At 40.8% G+C, this 20,130-nt stretch overlaps 1 protein-coding gene across 2 annotated transcripts in view; it reads left to right on the top strand.

Annotated features, from left to right (window-relative positions):
* The window catches only part of cdh11 (cadherin 11, type 2, OB-cadherin (osteoblast)), a 108,043-nt gene that overhangs the window by 81,663 nt on the left and 6,250 nt on the right, over nt 1-20,130 (top strand). For both annotated transcript variants that reach the window (XM_055024052.1, XM_055024053.1), the window contains 7 exons: nt 314-481; nt 5,507-5,694; nt 15,650-15,763; nt 15,922-16,061; nt 16,179-16,312; nt 17,846-17,967; nt 18,076-18,193. In XM_055024052.1, the coding sequence (XP_054880027.1) occupies nt 314-481; nt 5,507-5,694; nt 15,650-15,763; nt 15,922-16,061; nt 16,179-16,312; nt 17,846-17,967; nt 18,076-18,193 (984 nt within the window). The remainder of the gene's footprint in view (nt 1-313; nt 482-5,506; nt 5,695-15,649; nt 15,764-15,921; nt 16,062-16,178; nt 16,313-17,845; nt 17,968-18,075; nt 18,194-20,130) is intronic.

Genomic DNA, 20,130 nt, shown 5'->3' on the forward strand with positions numbered 1-20,130 from the left:
TCTGGATTGGCTGCTTTGCAAACACCAACCAATCGTGCATCAAGTTAGCATTGTGCCAAGGTGTCTTAGCTTCCCAACCTGCAATTCTTTCAGATATTTAGACATGGTCTAAAGAATAGGTCCATTTTCTGTGAATGCATTGGTGGTCGAGCCACAAATAGGTTCAGTACGCTTGATTTGTATTTTTTACAAATCTCTTAAATGTCAACATTTTTCATAAATTTAATGGAATCTTGATTGTCGTGTTTGTAAGCTCTTTATTTATTGTCCAATAAATCCTTCAGACTTTATCACCGCATTGTTTCATTTCCAGGTATAATCCGCACTGCCTTGCCAAACATGGACCGTGAGGCGCGGCAGGAGTACGACGTGGTCATCCAGGCCAAAGACATGGGCGGCCACATGGGGGGGCTGTCAGGGACCACCGAGGTCAAAATCACCCTCACAGACGTTAACGACAACCCTCCAAAGTTCCCACAGAGTAAGTTCATTTCTTCACTGTCTTCATGTACTATCCACATTTGTCACACTCTGTTTAAGCATCATTGCCACTTCCACTGTGAGCCTCCACTCTCACCAACTGTGTTGAAAGTATAAATATATGATTGAAATCATGTAGAACTCGAACATAATCTTTTTGAACACTCCAGCTCCAGTCATTGTTTTGCTATTCTCTATTTTTTATCCAACTCCCTCGTCTTTGTTCAACACTCGGTTTCTTCCTCTTTTCCCCCCTCAGGCCAGTTTTAGCCATCTGCATGACTCTGCCATTTTCTCCTCTTTCCGCATTTCTCCTTCCCCTCCCGCAGCTCTGAACCAAGGAACTCCAGACAGAAATTAGCTGCAGGAATGGATGGAGAGTATAGGAAGGGAGAGAAGTGAGGATGAGGATTTAGCCTGTGGAGAGGCTGAACAGGCGAGGAGAGGGGTGACGCTGGTGGAAGCAGTGAGGTAGGCTGCAGAGGAGAGAGAGAGAGCCTGTCAGAGTCGTCCCTCTGGTTGCTGCGTGCTTCAACGAGCTGACAGTTCTTCCACCAGACTATCAAGGGAAGCTAAAATCTGATTGTGCAGGGCCGTGACAACCGGAATCCATTTTTGTTTTTCAGCTATCTTCAGAATTTGAGGTGTGTGAAAACTGCATACTGACACTCATACTTTTTAAAACTGTGTGACAGTTTGTAAAAGCAAAGGGCTTTTAAAGCTAAAAACTCTGTTAAATACTTAGTTTATTTCCATTTTTGTCCCTTTTTGTTTTAAATTTCCGATTTAATTTCCGTAACAGTTGTACAAAGTAGGACTATTGCATATTTTACAGAATTGTTTAAAACATGGGATGTGTCCATGTGGCCGGTTTTCCCTGATTCCTTCCTCAGAGATTAGCTTAATTTGAAGTTGCAATGAATAACATACACTGCTTATTTTATTTGATCAAATTGGAATGGTCTGTCTGTCACTGTAACCAATTAATCAGATGCTCAGCTGCATTATAAATTAAATTGAGGTCAATCATTTCCATTCTGATGACACTAGTGTGTTGTCGCTAAGCCTCCACAAATGTCCACTGTCCTGCAGTGGGAGGGGCTTAAAAGGACTGTCTTTGAAGAGAGAGTGGCAGAAATGTTCAAAGTGTTTAAACATCTGAACACCAAAATACTGACCAATGAAGAAATCTGTATTGCTACGGCAACCTTTAATTTCCCTTGACTATTATCTTTGACTTACATTTTTAGCAAAAGTACCTCTCTGTATGACAGAGATGCTCTTAGCGCATATCTCGCAGTTTGCGCCTGGGATGCGAGACAACGCACAGAACAACAGCAGGCTGCGGAAGTTGGCCCCCGTGTTCAAAAACAAGGCGAAGCAGCCCAACCACCTGCAAGAACAGTCTCCCAGATGGTGAGAATGAGGACAGTGATTACTTATTTAGCAGCGGGGTTGACTGAGAGAGGGCACTGAAAGGATAAAAACGAGATAAGTGAGACGTGAAGAAAAACAGAAAAGACAAAAACCAGAATTAACACTCCCTGCCGACATATGATGCGTCTGCGTTTGAGTTATGGTGATGAGTTATGCCAAGGTGTTATTTAGATATCGTGCTTTTGAGTAAGCCACTCCGGGTGCTTTATTCACTGAAGTGACAGCCAAAAAACATCACACGCCTCCAGCTCAGCTTGTCGCCAGCACTGGGGTACTAATAAAGTTGCAGCAAACCCTGAGGAAGAATGAGGGGAGATAAAAAGTAACACATATGCGGTTTTGTACAAAAAGCTAGACTTCCTCATGTGGTTCTGTGTTGTTTGTTTGTTTTTTTCAGTTTCCATCAAGCAGTGGCATTTTTCTGAGGCTTCATCTGTTTTTAACACACCCCTCATGTCCCTGCAATTTTCTCCCTTTCACCTCATTATCAAGCACCCCCAGAAAATTCATTACGACACAGACGGGTTATTACAAGCAAGGAGGGGAAAATAAAGATGAGAAGAGTTGTGACTCCGTGACTTCAGTCTTTATTAGACTTACGACGACGAAGATGGTTTTGTTAAATACTGTTAATGTACGCGTGCCAGCGCACTGTAAAGCCAGTGCCCTCTAATTCCCGCCTCAACAGAAACAGCGGGGGAACGACGCAGGTCATAAAAGCTGTTTGAAGAGAATATATTTTGATTGATGTCTACAGGCTTCTGTTTGAGCGTTTCATTTACCTTCGCTGACTTCTGAAATTGCTGTTACAGAGCTGCCTTCTGTAATGAACCACACCAGAATGATTCAATTAAAAATCCCCTAACATGACTGGAGTGTTTAAATGAAAACCATGTTGGAGCTTTAATGGAAAGTTTTCCTGCCAGATTTGACCCAAAGGAGAGAAAAAAAAATGACAGAAAGGACGACACGTCTTTATTCGCAAACTGAAATGTTTCCATATTTGGGACAAATTGTCAGACACATTTCATAAAGGCAATTATATGATAAAGCAAAAATACTGACAGCTGAATAATGACTGTTGAAACATTTTCTGTGTACATTATTACCTTGTGTTGAATTGACACTATATTGCCTCGCCTGCTGACATCCTGTTCTTAATCCATAGGGTTTAAGTTGATGTCTGCTTATTCTTTGCAGCTATAACAGATTCAACTCTTCTGGGAAGGCTTTCCACAAGATTTAGGAGTTTCTTATAGGGAATTTGTGACAATTCTGTATGTGAGATCCAACACTGTTGTTGGACAAGAGGCTGATGTTTCACAATCTCTACTTTACTTTATCCCAGAGGTCTTCTGTCTGGTTGAGGATGGGACTCTGTTCAGAGCAGTCAAGGTCTTCTACATCTGGAGACATCTCTGTGGACATCCAGGAACTTTTAGTCATTTAACAGTCTTTGCAGGAAGAATTGCACAAATCCATGTAATTTCACACCATCTGTCAAATGCTCCTTAAAAGTATTTATGTTGCGTGCAGATGCAAAAACTGGATAGATTAAATGACATACCAACATTGCTGTCTGAGCGCATTTCTGCATGAAACACATCCACCAATGTCTGACCAATCACAGCACATCACATGGGGCTCTGTGTGACATGGTTCAACCCAGGCCTGGCGTTCAGAAGTGGTGGAGGAGGACGCCGTTTCAGAGTTGTAGTTGTAGTCTATAAACAGATGAAGTGCATGAGGCCGTTTGGTCCGTGTTCACCAAGAGCTCCCAACTATTGAGCAGCTGCAGTCAGAGCAAGGAGAATGTTTAAGATATTTAATTGCTTACAAAGATGACTTTGAGCCATTCTGTATTTTCCAGAACTTCCTTCACCATCCAGTTTACGCATCATATAAATCATGCCCAAAAATTAGTGACTGGATAAAATCAGATCCAGTCATTCAAAATTTCAACAGAGTCCACACCTCCAGCAAGCAGTTGTTTCCCAATAGGCGAAGTCGTTCCCTCTGTACGAAGCAAAGAACAAGGCGAATTCTCTAATTCAACATTTCAATCATTATTCTGGCATTTAACAAATATAATATACTTTTATTAAGTCAAACAGACCTAACGCAGAAAGTGTTTATACAGTGTGTATGTAAACTCATGATTCCAGTTTTATATGAAGACAAGCAAATGAATCTATGATCTATTAAATCAAATTTCTGCCACAAAGCAGTTCAAAGTATTAGAAATGTTTCTTTACTCCAGCTGGTTGGCCTCACATATCCTTGGGAAAAAAGTTTTAGAACTGCATGAAAAGTCGCACACTTTTTTCCCGATGAATATTCATCTGAAAAATTTAACATATTTCACCTAATGTGGGATTTGAATGTAAATGTTGGTACTGTATGCACTGCGCTACACTTTTCGCCTGTAGCCAGGTACGCCAAGTCGTACCTGTCATACAATGTTTAAATCAACTGCCACAAGCCACTGAAGTTAAGCTACTTAGGACAAGCAAGGATATGACAGGGGAAGAGCAAGAGGAAAAGGGCAAGGACAAGGGAGGAGGCGGGTAGTGGGTGCAAGCATGAAATGAGCTTTTACCCAGAAGAGGACTGAGGAGGGGAGAGGAAGGCAGAGGAGAAATAGGCCAAAAGGGGGAGGAGAGGTGAGGATGACTGAAAAGATTTGAGAGACCAGAGGGGGCAAAGGCAAATGAGAGATGAAGACGAGGTGAAAGGGGGTGGTAAGGGACATTAGCAGGACAGAGTCAATCAACATGAGGGGAAGTTTAAACGTCAGGAACAGGGAGGGAGATGAAAGGTTAAGAGGGATTAGGTGAGGATCGATGCAGATGTGGCGAAGAAAAAGTAAAGAGCTTGAGGGTAGCTGGTCGGGATTCCAGCCGGATGAGTCCAAGCCCGGGAATGACTCTTCATTTTGTTCCACATGCACATGCCTAGTCGCCTTATGACCAAGGAAATTTCATGATTCCAGTGATTTGCTCCACCTTTGCAAGCGGGGTAAACACTCTAATGACGTGCTAGTAAAAATGATGAGTTCTCTTTGAATGGTAGGTGTGGGTTGAGATGAGGTAGGAAAAAAACACAACAGAACAGGTATGATGGGCACAGAGAAAAGAAAGGGAATTATTATACGACAGGAGAAACAGAGGTGGAGGAAAAATGTGAGGAAGAAAGGAAGAAAACGTCTGGGTAGGCCAGAGGGAGGAGCGACGGGAAGATGAGAAATGGAAGATAAGGAAGGATAAAAGAAGACATATGGTCCTCCTGCTTGCATTCTGAAAATCTGGAGTCTGTGCCTTTACCCACATGCACACACACACCTGACACCGCAGGAGATATTAATATCCTTTGGGCCATATGAGGCAGATGGTATATTTCGTGTTAATCCCTTGCTGCCCTCCAAAGCTGACCCTGCCACAGCCAGTAAACATGCTGACAGCCGGCCAGGATTTCTACAAAGGTGTTGAATACCAAAGCAAGCCATGACTACGAGATAACACGGCTGGCCTTCATCGGCAAGTACATTTTCTGATTCTTTTTTTTCTTTCTTCTTCTTTACTCCCACCAGGTGTGTATACCATGTCTGTGTCAGAGGACAAGGTGGCAGGAGAGGAGGTGGGTCGTCTTAAGGCCAAAGACTCTGACATTGGAGACAACGGACTTGTGAACTATCGCCTGATAGACGGAGATGGGATGAGTATGTTTGAGCTGTCCACCAACTCAGAGACCAGAGAGGCTGTTATCAAACTGAAGAAGGTAAGAGATGATAGGGAGGATGGAAGAACCTGAATGAGACTTTCTACAGTCTCCTTCAGACAGAAAACCGTTTAGCTGTGAGATTACTGTGGATTGCTAGACAGTTGAGAAAAGTCTGGAATTAGACGTAACTTTTCTAGGTCCATGTTCTCTTCCAGAATCTAAGTTATTCATCTCTCCATCCATTTGGGCAGCCCCATGTATTGTGAATGTGTCATCATCAAAATATCAGTGTTCAGAACATTTGTATCACAACAGATTGTTTGGACTGCAATGAATGTTGACCAATTCAAGGGTTCCCAAACTTTTCCAAGATCATTAACTTCTTGTATTGAACCCCCTTTGAAAACCCAGACAATGATACAAAATATGTCAAGAAACATCAACTAGAATGATTGTTATTCATTATTCTATAATTATGCTGCATCACACCTTCTGACTTCAGATGGTCATGAGTTCTACGGTGGAAACCTTTATTATCAGAAAATATATTATGACTTAATTACCATATAGTACAATTGTTCAACACACTTTTGATTATAAGAAATTCTCATATTTTACATTAATGTAATGTATGATATAATCATACATTACTGTAATGTATGATGTAATCATACATCATTACATTAATCACATAAAAAAAATCTTCCCAAAGTTCTTATAGTTTTCCTCCTTTGGTCCTTTTCTTGTCAGAAACTTTTCTATTTTCTTGCTATGGTAGCTTGCAGAGCAAAGCAACTTGAAGAATTTGACAGGCAGCCAATCAGAACTAACATTTAAAGAAATTATTTTAACTTGACAGAAAACAAAATGATTAACAAATGGAAAACAGGAATGATAATGAGACATTTAAGAATAAAAATTATGAGATTATTTTTCTTTTTTTTCTCATTTTTTTTCTCATCTTTCCATCCCACAGCGCCCCCTGGCAGCCCTCCAGGGGATTGTAGTCCAAATGTTGGAAACATAAAATTCTGAAGTTATTTTTTTACATGTTAATACATATTAGCTAGTAAATATGTGACTCTGGGTCAGAGTCTCCCAGCAGCTAAAGCTCAAATTAGACACAAAAGGTGTCGCTAAAAAATACTGAAGTCACATAGAATAGAAAGCGTGTATATAGACCTGTCACAATAACATATTTTGTAGTAAACGATAATATTGTCATCTTGTGACCATTTTCAACTAATATAATGGTAATGGCATAATGATGCAAGTTTTCAAAGACTAATGAACTCTACTTTTGTACAGTTCATTAGTGAACTGTACAAAAAGAAACTAAAGCAACAACACAAATAATTCCCAAAGACTTACACCTCCTATTTTTTATAAAAAACACTTGAACTGGAAGTTATTGTAGATAATCAATATAAAATACAGCAACCAGAAAAAGCAATCAAAGCCACACACAAACAAAACTGTAAAAAAATTGATTATGAAGTCTCTGTACACAATATTGCCCTTCAATAAAATATTATTACCCAGCTCATTTTAATTTATCATGCAATTATTTACTTATTGGGACAAGCTTAAGCACACAAAGAAAAAGAAAACTATATTGCACCTGATATCAATATTGCAATATTTACTGCTATGGTGCAGCCTGTCAATCCATCCATCAGACCATCCATCCGTTCATCCATTCATTCATTCATTCACCTTTTTATTAAGACTAACAAATGACAAACAAATGTCAGAGTATTCTGAAAATTTGAGTCTGGAAGTAAAGTTTGGATTTCTCTCATGAAAAATCTGAATGATGTATGAATTTCATGATTCCAGCTGTAAAGTTCTCAAACAAAAAAAAATCCCAACTTGAGAGAATTAACCCCCAGTCAGCAAAGGTGAGGGGAAAAGTACTACCCTGTCTGTTCACTAGGAAGAGAGCAGCAAATATATTAGCGCTACATTCAAAAATACACATTGACCTTTTAATTTTTTTTTTTTTTTTTTTGCTGACTGCAATGCTGCCTGCACTAGCAAAATGATCAATAAAGTTTCTTTCTAGTGCTGAATGAGAAAGCACAAAGCAGCAGAATCTGGCTGTTCTTAAAAAACGAGGCTCTGTTCGTGCTCTCAGAGACCTGAAGGCATCGGTGCATTTAAACTGTAATTTATTGACAACTTGCACTACAAAAGTCTTGTAATAGTGAGCTGTGTGGTAGAAAAATACTGTAACTCATTCAAGAAGTCTTTATCTGTCTTGCTGAATTGAGTGCAGGTTCAATGCCACTGCTTATTGTCGCTTTGTTAAGTGAGTGGAGAGTTTTCAGTTATTTATATAGGATGTACCAGAGTGAACTCAATATATTAAACATTGTTGCACCTACCTTTCATACATCCATACAGCATCTGGAATGTCAAGAGAAATTTGAAAATATCACATAATTGCCACAAATCTGTTTGTAAATGTAAGGTTTGATAACAGTTAAGGTCTAGATAATGTAGGACCAGTTTTTATAACTAAAATACTTTCATTTTGGGGTATAATTTATGAAATTATATCATTATATTTATTCAGCTTGTTGCTCCTTTTTTTTCTTTCCAGTTGTATAATTCAACTAATCCACTTTTTTTGTTTGACTGAACAAAACTATATTAAAAAGTAAAAAAAAATTGCAATCATGGAATTTAACCCTAGCACACACCGTGAGTCTTGGCTCGAAGGCGAAGATTTATTACATCAAATGCTCTTCCAGATGAAAAAGGAACAAACAGTGCTGCATGGCTTCTGCCAGAAAGGCAACGGTGAACCAGAGAGGATCCAACAGGCAAGATGGACTGGAAGGAGCTTATGGGGAGATATGGGAAATGATCAGTGGCTTGGGAAACAAGTTGAGATAATCAACAACTTATAGTGCAGCTGAGTGGGGACTTGAACAGAGTGGCTGGGGAAAATATGTAATTAAAAGAAAAGCGAACACAGAGTGAAATGTACACAAACACCGAAAAAACTGTAAGCAGTTTGGAAGGAGCTCCAAGCCCAACCTAGCAACTCCACCCATAGTTATGTCCCTTCCTGCTCTCCATACATGTAAGTTTGTTTGTCCCTTTCTCCCTTCCTGCTTCTTATTACACTTTACTAAAATTTCAATTCAATCACACATTCCATTGATCCCAGCTATCAAACAGTACAGTATGTTCAATTAATTATTCAAAGTACTTGAACAATATCTACTTCATATTTATCAGGGTGTCCATTTATGGGAGCCACAGTATTTGTGGTGATCTTGTGTTTCCTCCCCAGACATTCGTGACGTTGCTCAGGAGTGCAGTGAGCCCCAACCCACACTTTGTATTCTCTGATGGTGTGGGAAAATCTTTTGCTGCAATAATCGATTCCAGTCGTCCTCATGTTGCTTTTTTCTTTTTTCTTCTTCCATGCCGCTTCACAGCCTTCTGCACGAGCGATCCATTTTCTGCTCTGTGCGGAAGCCAGGCTTTGAGAGCGCTCAGAGCTGAGGGCTCTCCTCCCAGCCATGACACCAGTAGTACGCGGGGAAATGAGTTAGTGATAATAATGAATAATGCTCCTTTCTCCTCTATCAACAACTATAATTACTCCGCCCTGGAGCAATACAGGTAACTCATAAATAAGGCATAAGCCAACAGTAGAGGGCTGTGACAGAGCGGCGTATATCTAAAATTCAGATTGCTCTCCTGTAACTGAATGTAAAAAGAAAAAAAAACTGAATGAAAGTTGTCTTCTTTTTTATTTTTAAAGATCCATCCTAAAATCACCAGAATGATCTGAATGCAAATCACGCGATTACGCCAAAATGAAGGGCTAATGTGTGTCTGTGTCTGTGTCTGTGTGTGTGTGTGTGTGGGTGTGTGTGTGGTTGACAATGCATCCAGTTCACAAGACACACAGCAAGGATTTATTTATTTATTTACTGTAAACACAGGAACTGGATAGTGTTTTAAAAGATAGACTATAGGAGTAATATCACGGTGTTCTGTGCACTGGGAGGTCTTGTACTACAAGATCTTATTATACTGCATGCAGTGTGTATACAATACACTGTGCAGGCGAGGCTGTGAATGTTTTTTTTTTTTTTTGGCCAAACTTACAGAAAAATGTTCTCATAACATACAAACTATTTCTTAAAATCTAAGCCTCAGGTCATTTTCACAGCGTTCATCATTGCTGGGATTTGTGTTTGGTGTCGCGTTCGCAATGTGAAAGAATAGTCACTGGGTATGTAATATGGGATCCATTACCATACCAAAGTTAGGGGCAGTTTCTTCTTTCATAAATCTTTTGGTTTTTGTTGGAGGGAGAGGCAGAACTGCTTGTTGAAAATTTACATTATAACCTCCACAGATATATTGGTCAAAATACCCTTGAATGTTGAATCCAAGCACATAGAAAACCAGTTGTATGAGGTAAATGCATGACAAAAGATTCTCCTCTTGTCCTAATCGTTGGGTTACGTTCTCTTTGAAGAATCTGCATAGGATCTGTTCCCACTGCACTCACTACTTAAGTATTTCCTCTGTGAGCTTCTTGTGCTCTTGGAATCATTATGTCTGTAAATACAGCCTTCTTGTGCTCTTTATCAGCTGTTACATTATCTGGATGATGTCCATCCTGTCTGGATCCAGATCCCACAGAACGTCAAAGTCATCATGCTAGGGGTGCTGTGGTGGCACAGGGGTAAAGCACAACCCACATATTCAGGCCTTAGGCTTTGTGCCGGTGGTCACAGGTTCGACTGTCAGCCTGGCGACATTTGTAATGAGAGGGGAAATTTTAGTCCCCCTCTCTCATTACCCTCTTTCCTGTCAAACTACTTTCAGAGCCACCAAAAAAAATAATGTTATCATGCTCAACACCACTCCCACTCTGACTGTTTTAACCACTTTGTCAGATTGTTCAGTGTATGTTTTCCCTACTGTTTAAGGGACATGTTTACACATCTTCCATCTCAGATTCTGAATGATGCGGTAGACAGTGGGGTTTTTTGTTTTTGGGTTTGTTTGTTTTTTTACTCCAATTCAGGCTGTCTGGAGGTGCAATGTGGAACCAGGGTGACGACAATAGGAGAATTGAGCCAAGAACAATAAAACCATGAAGCTGAAGTACTTTGTTAAGTGGCAAAGAAATGAGGGGAAACTAATTAGAGGAACACAGAGCCAATGGGGCAGAAATAAGTAGGTTCCTGAGGAAAGGTGAAGATTCAAGATGGTGGGGTTCTGTCATGTCTCCTGTACTTAGAATGTTTTGTCTGGTCGCCTGCAATCCCTTTCTGGCTCTCTCCTCTTTTGAGTCATACAGAAAGTCAGACTGACTGTTGTTGTCATGTACAGATTAGATCACACTATTTTTTAATGTACAGCATTAGCCAGCAGCCCAGAGCTGTTCCTCACAATATTGTAGTGGAAATCACCTCAGCTGTGGAGGGTAGAGTTGAGCCGTGGTGTAGAGGCACAAGTGGAAAATGGCCAAAAGGTCCAAATGATCTTTGGTCATCCAAAGACTTTTTTTTTCTCTATCTTTTATGCTGTGCATTGTCAGTTTTAATGTCTTGACCTTAAACGTTGGAGCAGGCATTAAATTTTGAAGTCCTCAGGTCCTCTGCTGATTGGTTAGCTAGTTCAGGGAGGCCATCTGTAACATACCCTGACCTTTAAGTTGTTATCACAGTAAATTTATCTTGATTTGGTCAGTGAGATCTTACTAATGCTGATTTGAAGACAACGCTGGACCATAAACAGATCTGTCGAAACCGCCACACATCAGCCCATTACCGCAGTTCCTTGTGTCTCTTGGAATAATAGCTCATTAGCCAGATCCTGATTAAAAGTGCGTAAGTGCAGAATGAGTTGATCACACCCACCTCTGCTGCTCCCCACTCTCCCCCCTTGATCTGATGACGCCATTTTAACTTGAAAGTGTTTGTATGTACGCAGGGGAGAGTGTGCGTGCGTGCATGCGAAATTATTGGGTCTTGATTCATCTCAGGGGAAATCAAAACCTTTTGTGCCCTGAAGGTATCGTCACACGAAATTAAAAGCAAGCGCATACCTTCACACATGCACACACACACATGCGACCACATGCATGCACTTCCACCTATACACACTTTCAAATCAGCATCAAGAGTAGCCTTCACTAATCTCCATTCTCTCCTCCTCAAAGACAGACACACAGGGATGAGCTTTAATCAGCTATTCTCTTTCAACTGTGTCCTGACGAAAGCAGTCCACAGAATATTAAGGAGCAGCGTGTGTATGTGTGCTACAGAAAGCAATAGGGAGAAGGAGGGGTATTATTGTGAATATTATTATCATTATATCAGACTGATTATAGAAAGAGGGCGAGAATAAAGACAGGGCGGTGATAAGAAGAGAGGGAGGCAGGGACAGAAATGAGAAAATGAAAGAAGTGGGTCACATCTATTCTTCTTCGACTGTACCTGTCATCATCGTATTAAACATGTTTATCTGCAACTGGATGAGTGCGCAACAATCCATTCAGAGGAGGTGTTACTTTCTGATAATGTGTTAGATCACATAGAACACGGTGGACTTTATTCGCTTGGAGTTGTAATCTTGATTGGATTCGGGATCTTTTATGAATGATAAACAGGATTACCTGCCTCCAGCACATATTAATGTGCCTTATTTAGCCGTCCAGGTTGCAGAACTTAGAATCTCTAGCTCTAAATTTGTTCCTGAGAGCTCACTCGCTAATGGGTTTGGGTCTGTGGAGCTAACAGTTAGACAAACCCAAGACCAAAGATGATTTCAAGCATAAAGTCAGTTTCAGAAAATAACTCTTGTTCATTCAGATTCTTTCAGTAACATTTAAAGTGCTTTCCTTTTTGCATAAGGTGGCTTTTTAGACACTTGTCACTAGATGTACCAAGTATCCGCTTAAAGTGAATGGATCAAGAGCTTTATAACGAATAAGAAAAATATTCATTATTTTGCCAAAAGTATTTTGTCACTCCATCAAATCATTGATTGCAGGCATTCCTACCTCTTTCATTGCCACAGTTGTATGAAATCGATCTCTTAGACATGAAGAATGCTACAAACAGCCATTCATTGTCTAGGTTGGTACCTTTCTCTGTGGTACCAGCGCCAGGTGCACTCTGGACAACGACTTGTCCAGAGTCCAAAGTCATTGGACTCTAAATGAGGAGCAATTTAGAAAGATCAACTAACGTAATAGTCATGTCTATGGACTGTGGAAGGAAGCCAGAGTATCTAGAGAGAACACATGCATTTACATGCAAAACGTGAAATTACGTAGTGGGTGGTGCAGCTGCATATAGGGTGCAAAGTTTATCAACTTTCTGTTGTTAACAGCTACACACATCCAAACTTGGTGTGGCATTTAGTTTACCTCAAGCACAGTCTACAGAGAGCTCCGTTGGGTCTCTTTAAGAAGCTGTTACACCTGACCCTTCAAAGCAACAGGTGTGGCTCTCTAAAGCTTTCTGAACACCAGACTGGTGGAAATATGTTCTCCAGAGTGACGAAACATGCCACAATACAAAGTCTGGATTTGGTAGTCGCCAGGAGAACACATATTGCCTGACTGAATGGTTTCTAGTGCAGAGTGTTCTGATTTTGTGGAGACAGTTAGGAAGGAGGCAGATGCTGTCCCACAGTGACAGTTCACCAATGCATAAACCCATTTTTCGCCTCTGTCCTTTCCATGTGTCCCTTATGAGTTCTTTTCTTGCATCCTTTCTCCTTCTCGTCTTCCTGTTCTTTCCTTTTCTCCCCTCATTCTTCCATTTTTTTTCAATCCCTTGGCTTGTCTTCGACCTTCATTCCTTCCTTGAGTCACTCCTTCTTTTCAGTATCTGGGTGGTTTGCTGGTACCAGAACTGACACCTGCCTGCTGTGGACACATCTCCCAGAGACTTTCATCTGAATCTGGCTGGGGATTCAAAGGCATCTTCCTCAGTGTGGAATTCAGTTAAATGGGCTCAGCTGGCGATCCATGGATAGCGATCAATGGATGGGGCTATAAACGTAATCCCATTACAGAAGCTATTGCATCACATTAACCATAATTTGGTAATTAAATTAAAATTATGAAACCGCAGACAAAAAAAGAGCCCCAAACCGCATGACTTGGCTGACAGATTGAACTTTAAAAATGTTGAGGTTTCTATTCAATTTCATGGTAAATATCAGAACCTACATCTAGAAAAGTGAATCTTAATTCAATTGAATGATTTAGAGGCAAACAATGGGTATGCTGCCATAAATTTAAAATATCTTCTAAACTACCTCCAAATCTTCTGGGAATTTTGCAGATATTGATTTTTACTGATTTTTTTTTTTTTTTTATTGGAAGAGAGGAATAAACAAGAACAGAAGTAGCGGAAGAAGAAGCGATGCCTCCAAACATTGTTTCTTTGAATATTAAAAGCCCAATGATACAACTGAAAACAAGCAACAGACCTAAAGTGAAATCTACAAATGTTTTCAGGCCCTGACACCTCAAAGAAAAGACACCATCATCATCATCATCATCATCATTAATGTTTTGAACAGATATAGAAAATTTTGCCAGCTGCTCATTTGGCTGAAATGTATCTCTCTAATTAAGACTTAGAGCCAATGACACAGCGCTTCATGTAAATGTGACAATAATCACGACTCGCCCACCTCATTTGCTTTTGCTTCTTGTCTTAAAAATCTGGTTGAAGATGGTTTGAACTTCCTCCTCCTGCATCTATGAAGCCTGCTTTTCAAAATCAATTTTAAAATCTGCAAAGAGAACAAATCAGAACCAACATGACAGAGCTACTCCAAACCAACGTTTACCAAAGGCACAGGAGCCCCAGAGTAAAAGATCTTGGGTATATCCTGTTCAGCATCACCATTTTCAGGAGGAATAGCGATGTCTTTGTGGCAAAGGATGAGTGTTTAAGACCAAACAATAACACCCAAAAGAGTGTCACTTGCTATGATTACAGTTGCATATAAGGTTGCTGCCAAATGCTGCTGGCGAAGCACGCTGCCTTGCAATCTTAGCAGAGAGCACCTCTTGGGGATTGCATCATACGATAACTGCCAGAACAATTGTTGACTTAGAAGTTTTCCCTGCAGCAGTGTAGACTCTGCACATCAGGAGAGAGGATCATTAGAGGCGTAACATGCACTGTGCCTTTTAGCCAAGGGTCATTGCTTTGTAATTGCAGTGCAACTTTTTTGAGGTGACTAGATGAGAATGTGATGTGTAAGGAAAATATGCTCGCAATGGGGAAAAAAAGAAAACCCTCAGGGCACAAATCGATTCTGCATCGAGGCTACTGTATGTAAAAAGTGAGGTGATCCTGACTTCCATGTGAATAAATTCAGCACCTCAGAGTTTATCTTGGAGTTTACTGATATGTTAGCTGAAATATTGGCAAGCTGTGTATTAAAAGTGGATGATTAATACAGCAGTCTCCATTGTCAAGGTGTAAATGATTAAATTCCGCCTAATTCTTCTGGCGGAAACGGGCCGTCGCGGTCCTGAAAGCGTTTCTGTTCCTCTCCGTCACGCAGCATCCCAGGCTCCCAGACCTCATCCTGGCTCATTAGAAACACACCACCATTGTTTTTCATCTGATGATGAAAGCAGCCAGAACAGAAACAATCCAATGATTCATTCACTTCCAGAAATAATCCTGTCATATCATGCCATATCATACACCAGGAACAGTTTTAAAATCAAAGTCTGTATTTGGGTTACTGGGGTGTTTTTTTTGTTTTGTTTTGTTTTTGGCTTGTTAACAGAAGCTCCTTCGATACATTCATGTGGCAACAGCTCCCCCTACCTGAACAGGAAAGCTCAACACTGATCATTCATGCAGTTTCAACGTCAATGCAGCTTCTGCAGGGGATGGATATTAGTTCTGCTGTTTGGAAAAAACAACAATATTGTATGTATCTGCAGCAATGATAATAATGATAAAATCCATTGTCTCTACTTTCTCAGCAAGTGGACTTTGAGACGAAGAGGTCCTACACTTTGAAGGTGGAGGGGTCCAACCCACACTTAGACCCTCGATTTCTCGCTTGGGGACCTTACAAGGATGAAGCCACGATCAAGGTAGTTTTGTGTGTGGAAAGGAGCAGAAAAGTCAATAATGCATGCATTTCACTGGGTGCACAGTGTGCCCAAGAGAGCGAGCCGTGCATATTTGTTTGCCGGTTTAATAAAGCAAACATCACAGAAGCCCTTCAGCGGTTGTTTGTGTTGGTGTGCAGATATCGGTGGAGGACGCAGATGAGCCTCCAGTTTTCATAGCCCCTAGTTACACTTTCGAGGTGGAGGAGAACGCGCCTCGAGGCACCCCGGTGGGACGGGTTCATGCCAAGGACACGGATGTTGCCAACAATCCTGTCAGGTAACAATAAAACAATGTGTTGCACAAAGACTCTCAGATCAGAGCACAAATAACCTAAAAGTTGAGATTATGGAGTGACATAAAACTTGTGTTACGGAACATGTTTTCTGCAAACAGATACATGATTCCTCGGTACACGGATGTGGATCAGTTCTTCAGCATCTCAGAAGACGGAATGATCACCACGAACAGACCGCTGGACCGAGAAACACAACCCTGGCACAATATTTCAGTTTCAGCTACAGAGATTGGTATGTATACCACAGCAAACACGCCCAGTCATCAAAGCTTATTACAAGGCAACAAAAACAATATTTACCCTTGAACTTAAGGGCCAAAATGTTGGTACAATGTTTGTCACTGTGCTGACTCTGTGCCAGAAGACGTAATAGAGGTTTAATTCAAAGGAACAGAACCGGTCCTTTGTCTTCAGAACTCCTGTAATTCTTCAAGGTTATAAAATTAAAGTTGGCTGTTTGGCTCATGATTTGAGGCTGGGAAAGGACTTAAATACAGAACAAACTGAGGTAAAATCAAAGTTCTTCAGTTAGAAATGCTGCCTATTAATATGGAAACTGCTATAAATCTGGCTTGATTCTCTTTGAAGCCCCTCATTATAAAGTGAAAAAAAACATTAATTATTTTTTGAACAACTGCTTTAGGTAGTTTTTCACATGTTGCCTTTGGCTAAATTAGTAACATTTGTATTTTGACTTTACATTTGTTTTTGTTCAATGAGACAAAAACCATGAAAGGGGAAAAGAACTAAAGCATTCACACATTTTAAGACGTTTCTATGGATCAACGGTTTGATGTTACGCAAAGCTTTTGGGTCTAATTTTGAGAAGCAGCGCACCAGTGGAGTTAACAGTGTCAACACTAAGCAAACTGAAATGAAAACTAAAGAAAATCAGTTAGATTTGTCCACCCACAGACACTAGGAAGATTTTTCTCTTTGGTTTTAACGCCAGAAATCTTCACAGGCCACCGTGGCCCCACCCTGGTATTCTGTGACCAGGACCCAAGCTAGCAGAGCGCCATGTGGTTTTTCTGTGGCGTGCTCGACGCCAGACGGACAGATGGAAACGGACTAGTCGCCCACAAAGTTAGAAGCATTGCAGGCTATGCTGACCACATTTAGGCACTGGGAAGCTTAAATAAACGGCCAGTAATTACAGGGTAGTGGAAAACATATGCTGACAAGTTCAGCAAATATGTACATTTCTGCAGCAAAGAAATACTTCCCATCCTTTTTTCTTCCGTTTGATATTTGGAATTTGTCACATTTGCTTATCAGGGCAAATTTAGTGTTGACAAATATAAAAACAGTTTCTTGCCAAAGTATTCATTCCTTTTTATCATTTGAAATGATTGTGACATTTTTTGCACTGAAACCACAAATATCTGTGGATTTTATCTGGATATAGATAAAGTATAAGAGAATCAGTGAATACTAAGCAGAGAGTAGTCGGGGGTCCGCTGTACATTAAGATTTGTAGTTGCAACATGAAAATATGTTCAGATTTCAAGGGGAATTCTTTGACACATTACTGTAAATAGACATGAGTCAGTGCGTGGTAGACAGCAGAAATAATTAGCTGCTTGTTGCATTCTTAGAATTCTAAGAGGCTGTCTGATTGACAGACAATCTTGCAAGAAAACAATATTGTCCCTCGATGCCAAGAATAGATTACTAAACAGACAAATAAACAATCACTGTGTTTGACACTGCTTTATATATGTCTGGTAGCAACAGCGTACTGATTATTTTATGTGCAACACAGGCGGACACCACCAGGACACCAAAGTGAGAGTTAACATCAAAGTGAAAGACGTCAACGACAACGCCCCAGAGTTTGCCACAAACAATGAGGTCCACATGTGTGAAAACGTGGCGCTAGGGAAGGTACGCTCACCGGCACCAGCCAGTGCAGAGAACTCCTCGGTACTGAAAGGCATAAACACTCAGTGACTGTTTTGCATCAACGTCTAGTCTCCTGTGTTTGTGATGCAGGTTATCGAAACAGTCAGCGCAGTGGACAAGGACGAGATGGCTCACCGGCAACACTTCACTTTCAGCCTTGCTCCTGAAGTCGCCCACAACCAGAACTTCTCAGTCAAAGACAACAGGGGTAAATCAATCGAGAAACTGATTTCTTTATTTTTCTTCCTCCAGTACTTTATTTTTGCAGCCAGCCTTCCTGTTTCTTCCTCTGCAGTCTCTTATTCAACACCTTCCCCCCTCCTTCACTCAAATTAGATCAAAGCAGGACCAGATGGAGGCTTATAGTGCCTTGTAGAAATAAGCAGGTGCTCTGAATTTTTCTCCTGCACACTCATGAATGCGCACATGTCCTGCGGGCCATATTAATTGTGGTGGGGTCTCTGTCCGTCTGTACGAGTATCTTTGGGGGGCCGACTGATTGAATTAGGTTTTGTGAGAGCCGTGAGAGACAAAATAGGAAGGGAAATGAGAGTTAAGGGAAGTGGAGAAGACAGCGGATAAGAGAGGAAATGTCATGGGAAGAGAGCGGTGTGTGTGAAAACATGTTTTACCTGTGAGCTTTTGAAGTCTTTGAATGTGTCATGGTTGCTGGTGCCTCATTGGGCTTGTCTGAGTGTTTCAAAGCTGATGATATTCTGGGATTTTCTAGGCTATGGGTTTTACAAAGACATGGAAACAAAAATGCTCTCATGCAGCTCTTGGGTGGACAGAAATATGTTATTGAATGACAATTTTAGAAAACTAGGCTCATCAAACCTTGAGGCAGCTTGGCTACAGCAGCAGAAACCCCAATGGGTACCACTGCTATCAGCTCAGAACACCAAACTGAGACCAAAATCTGTACTAGCTCATCAAGGTCAGATAGTAACAGATTAGAAAATAGCAGAAGAGTCACATTATGGATATGGAACCGGCAACTCTACAATAACTGTAAAGACTCCAACATACTTCAGCGTACTAATATAGTTTGAAGAGCCAGTTGGGTGCCCCAACCTGTTTCTGGTTCATCTATTCGCAACTTTATCAGCTTGGTTCCATTTCCCACCTAGCTGTTTACTGTGTGACATCAATTGAGCATAAAAATGGACCTTTGCGAGGACGTGTTTGGCAGATGTCACAATGAGTCCACTTCGCGTCGCCTTGACTGTGCCTGTACCTCTGTGGAGTGATGTACGTTTTACATCACTCCACATGGAACCTTTAGGTCTCATTGAAATATGGACAGAAAATATCACACTTCTTTCTATGTCTGGTGTCCCGAAGCAGCTGAAATGGGGATATTTTCAACTCTCCCATGGTCTTACCGCGACATTCAGGAGGAGTGTGGATTGGGGGTGTCCCATCAGACCGTCATTTCCCAAAACCACACAAAAAAATGTTGGTAGAAAGCTCTCGGGTCCAATGAACCCCATCTGTTGAAACCGTGAGAGAGTTACAGGCACAATTTGTGTTATCATAATAAATACCGCCAAATATCATGATAAAATTTTAAACGAATATTCCCCCCTTCTATCTTCTTGCTCTGACTCTGAGAATATTGGCTGACCAACAACACGTCACTGCTGGACCAGAGGAAAGAAGTCATAGACTCTTAGATAACCGCAGCCAATCCAAACGTTTAGTTTGATTCTTGATAAGTGTAACTTGAAACAGAAGAATAGCGGTGTTGTCTGGTGTAAAAGTAGAGGAGGCGTCTCTTACATGGAGTCCTTGACACAAGTGTTCAGGGTTTGATTCCTGATCTTGGCACTTTTTCCTGCATGTCTTCTCCTTCTCTCTCTCTGCCCATTTCCTGCCTTATCTGTTGCAAATAAAAGCCACTGGTCCCAGAAAAACCTTAGAAAAATAAAAGTTGGGTCAGCATCAGGCCAGCATCAGAGGACCTCAAGCTGAACATTTCTTATTTTCCAGCTGTTTATATATCATCTCACAGATTAAGCAGGTAAACGCTTAGAGCTGCACTAACAGCTGATTATGGAATCAGTGAAAAATAAACACTATTTTCAACTCAGCTCATGTACACTTTAGTGGTTTGAATTAATCTCGCGCCAACGGTTGTGTTCA

The sequence above is a fragment of the Poeciliopsis prolifica genome, unplaced genomic scaffold (genome assembly GCF_027474105.1).
Source record: "Poeciliopsis prolifica strain line A6 unplaced genomic scaffold, Auburn_PproV2 SCAFFOLD113, whole genome shotgun sequence".
Classification (NCBI taxonomy): domain Eukaryota; kingdom Metazoa; phylum Chordata; class Actinopteri; order Cyprinodontiformes; family Poeciliidae; genus Poeciliopsis; species Poeciliopsis prolifica.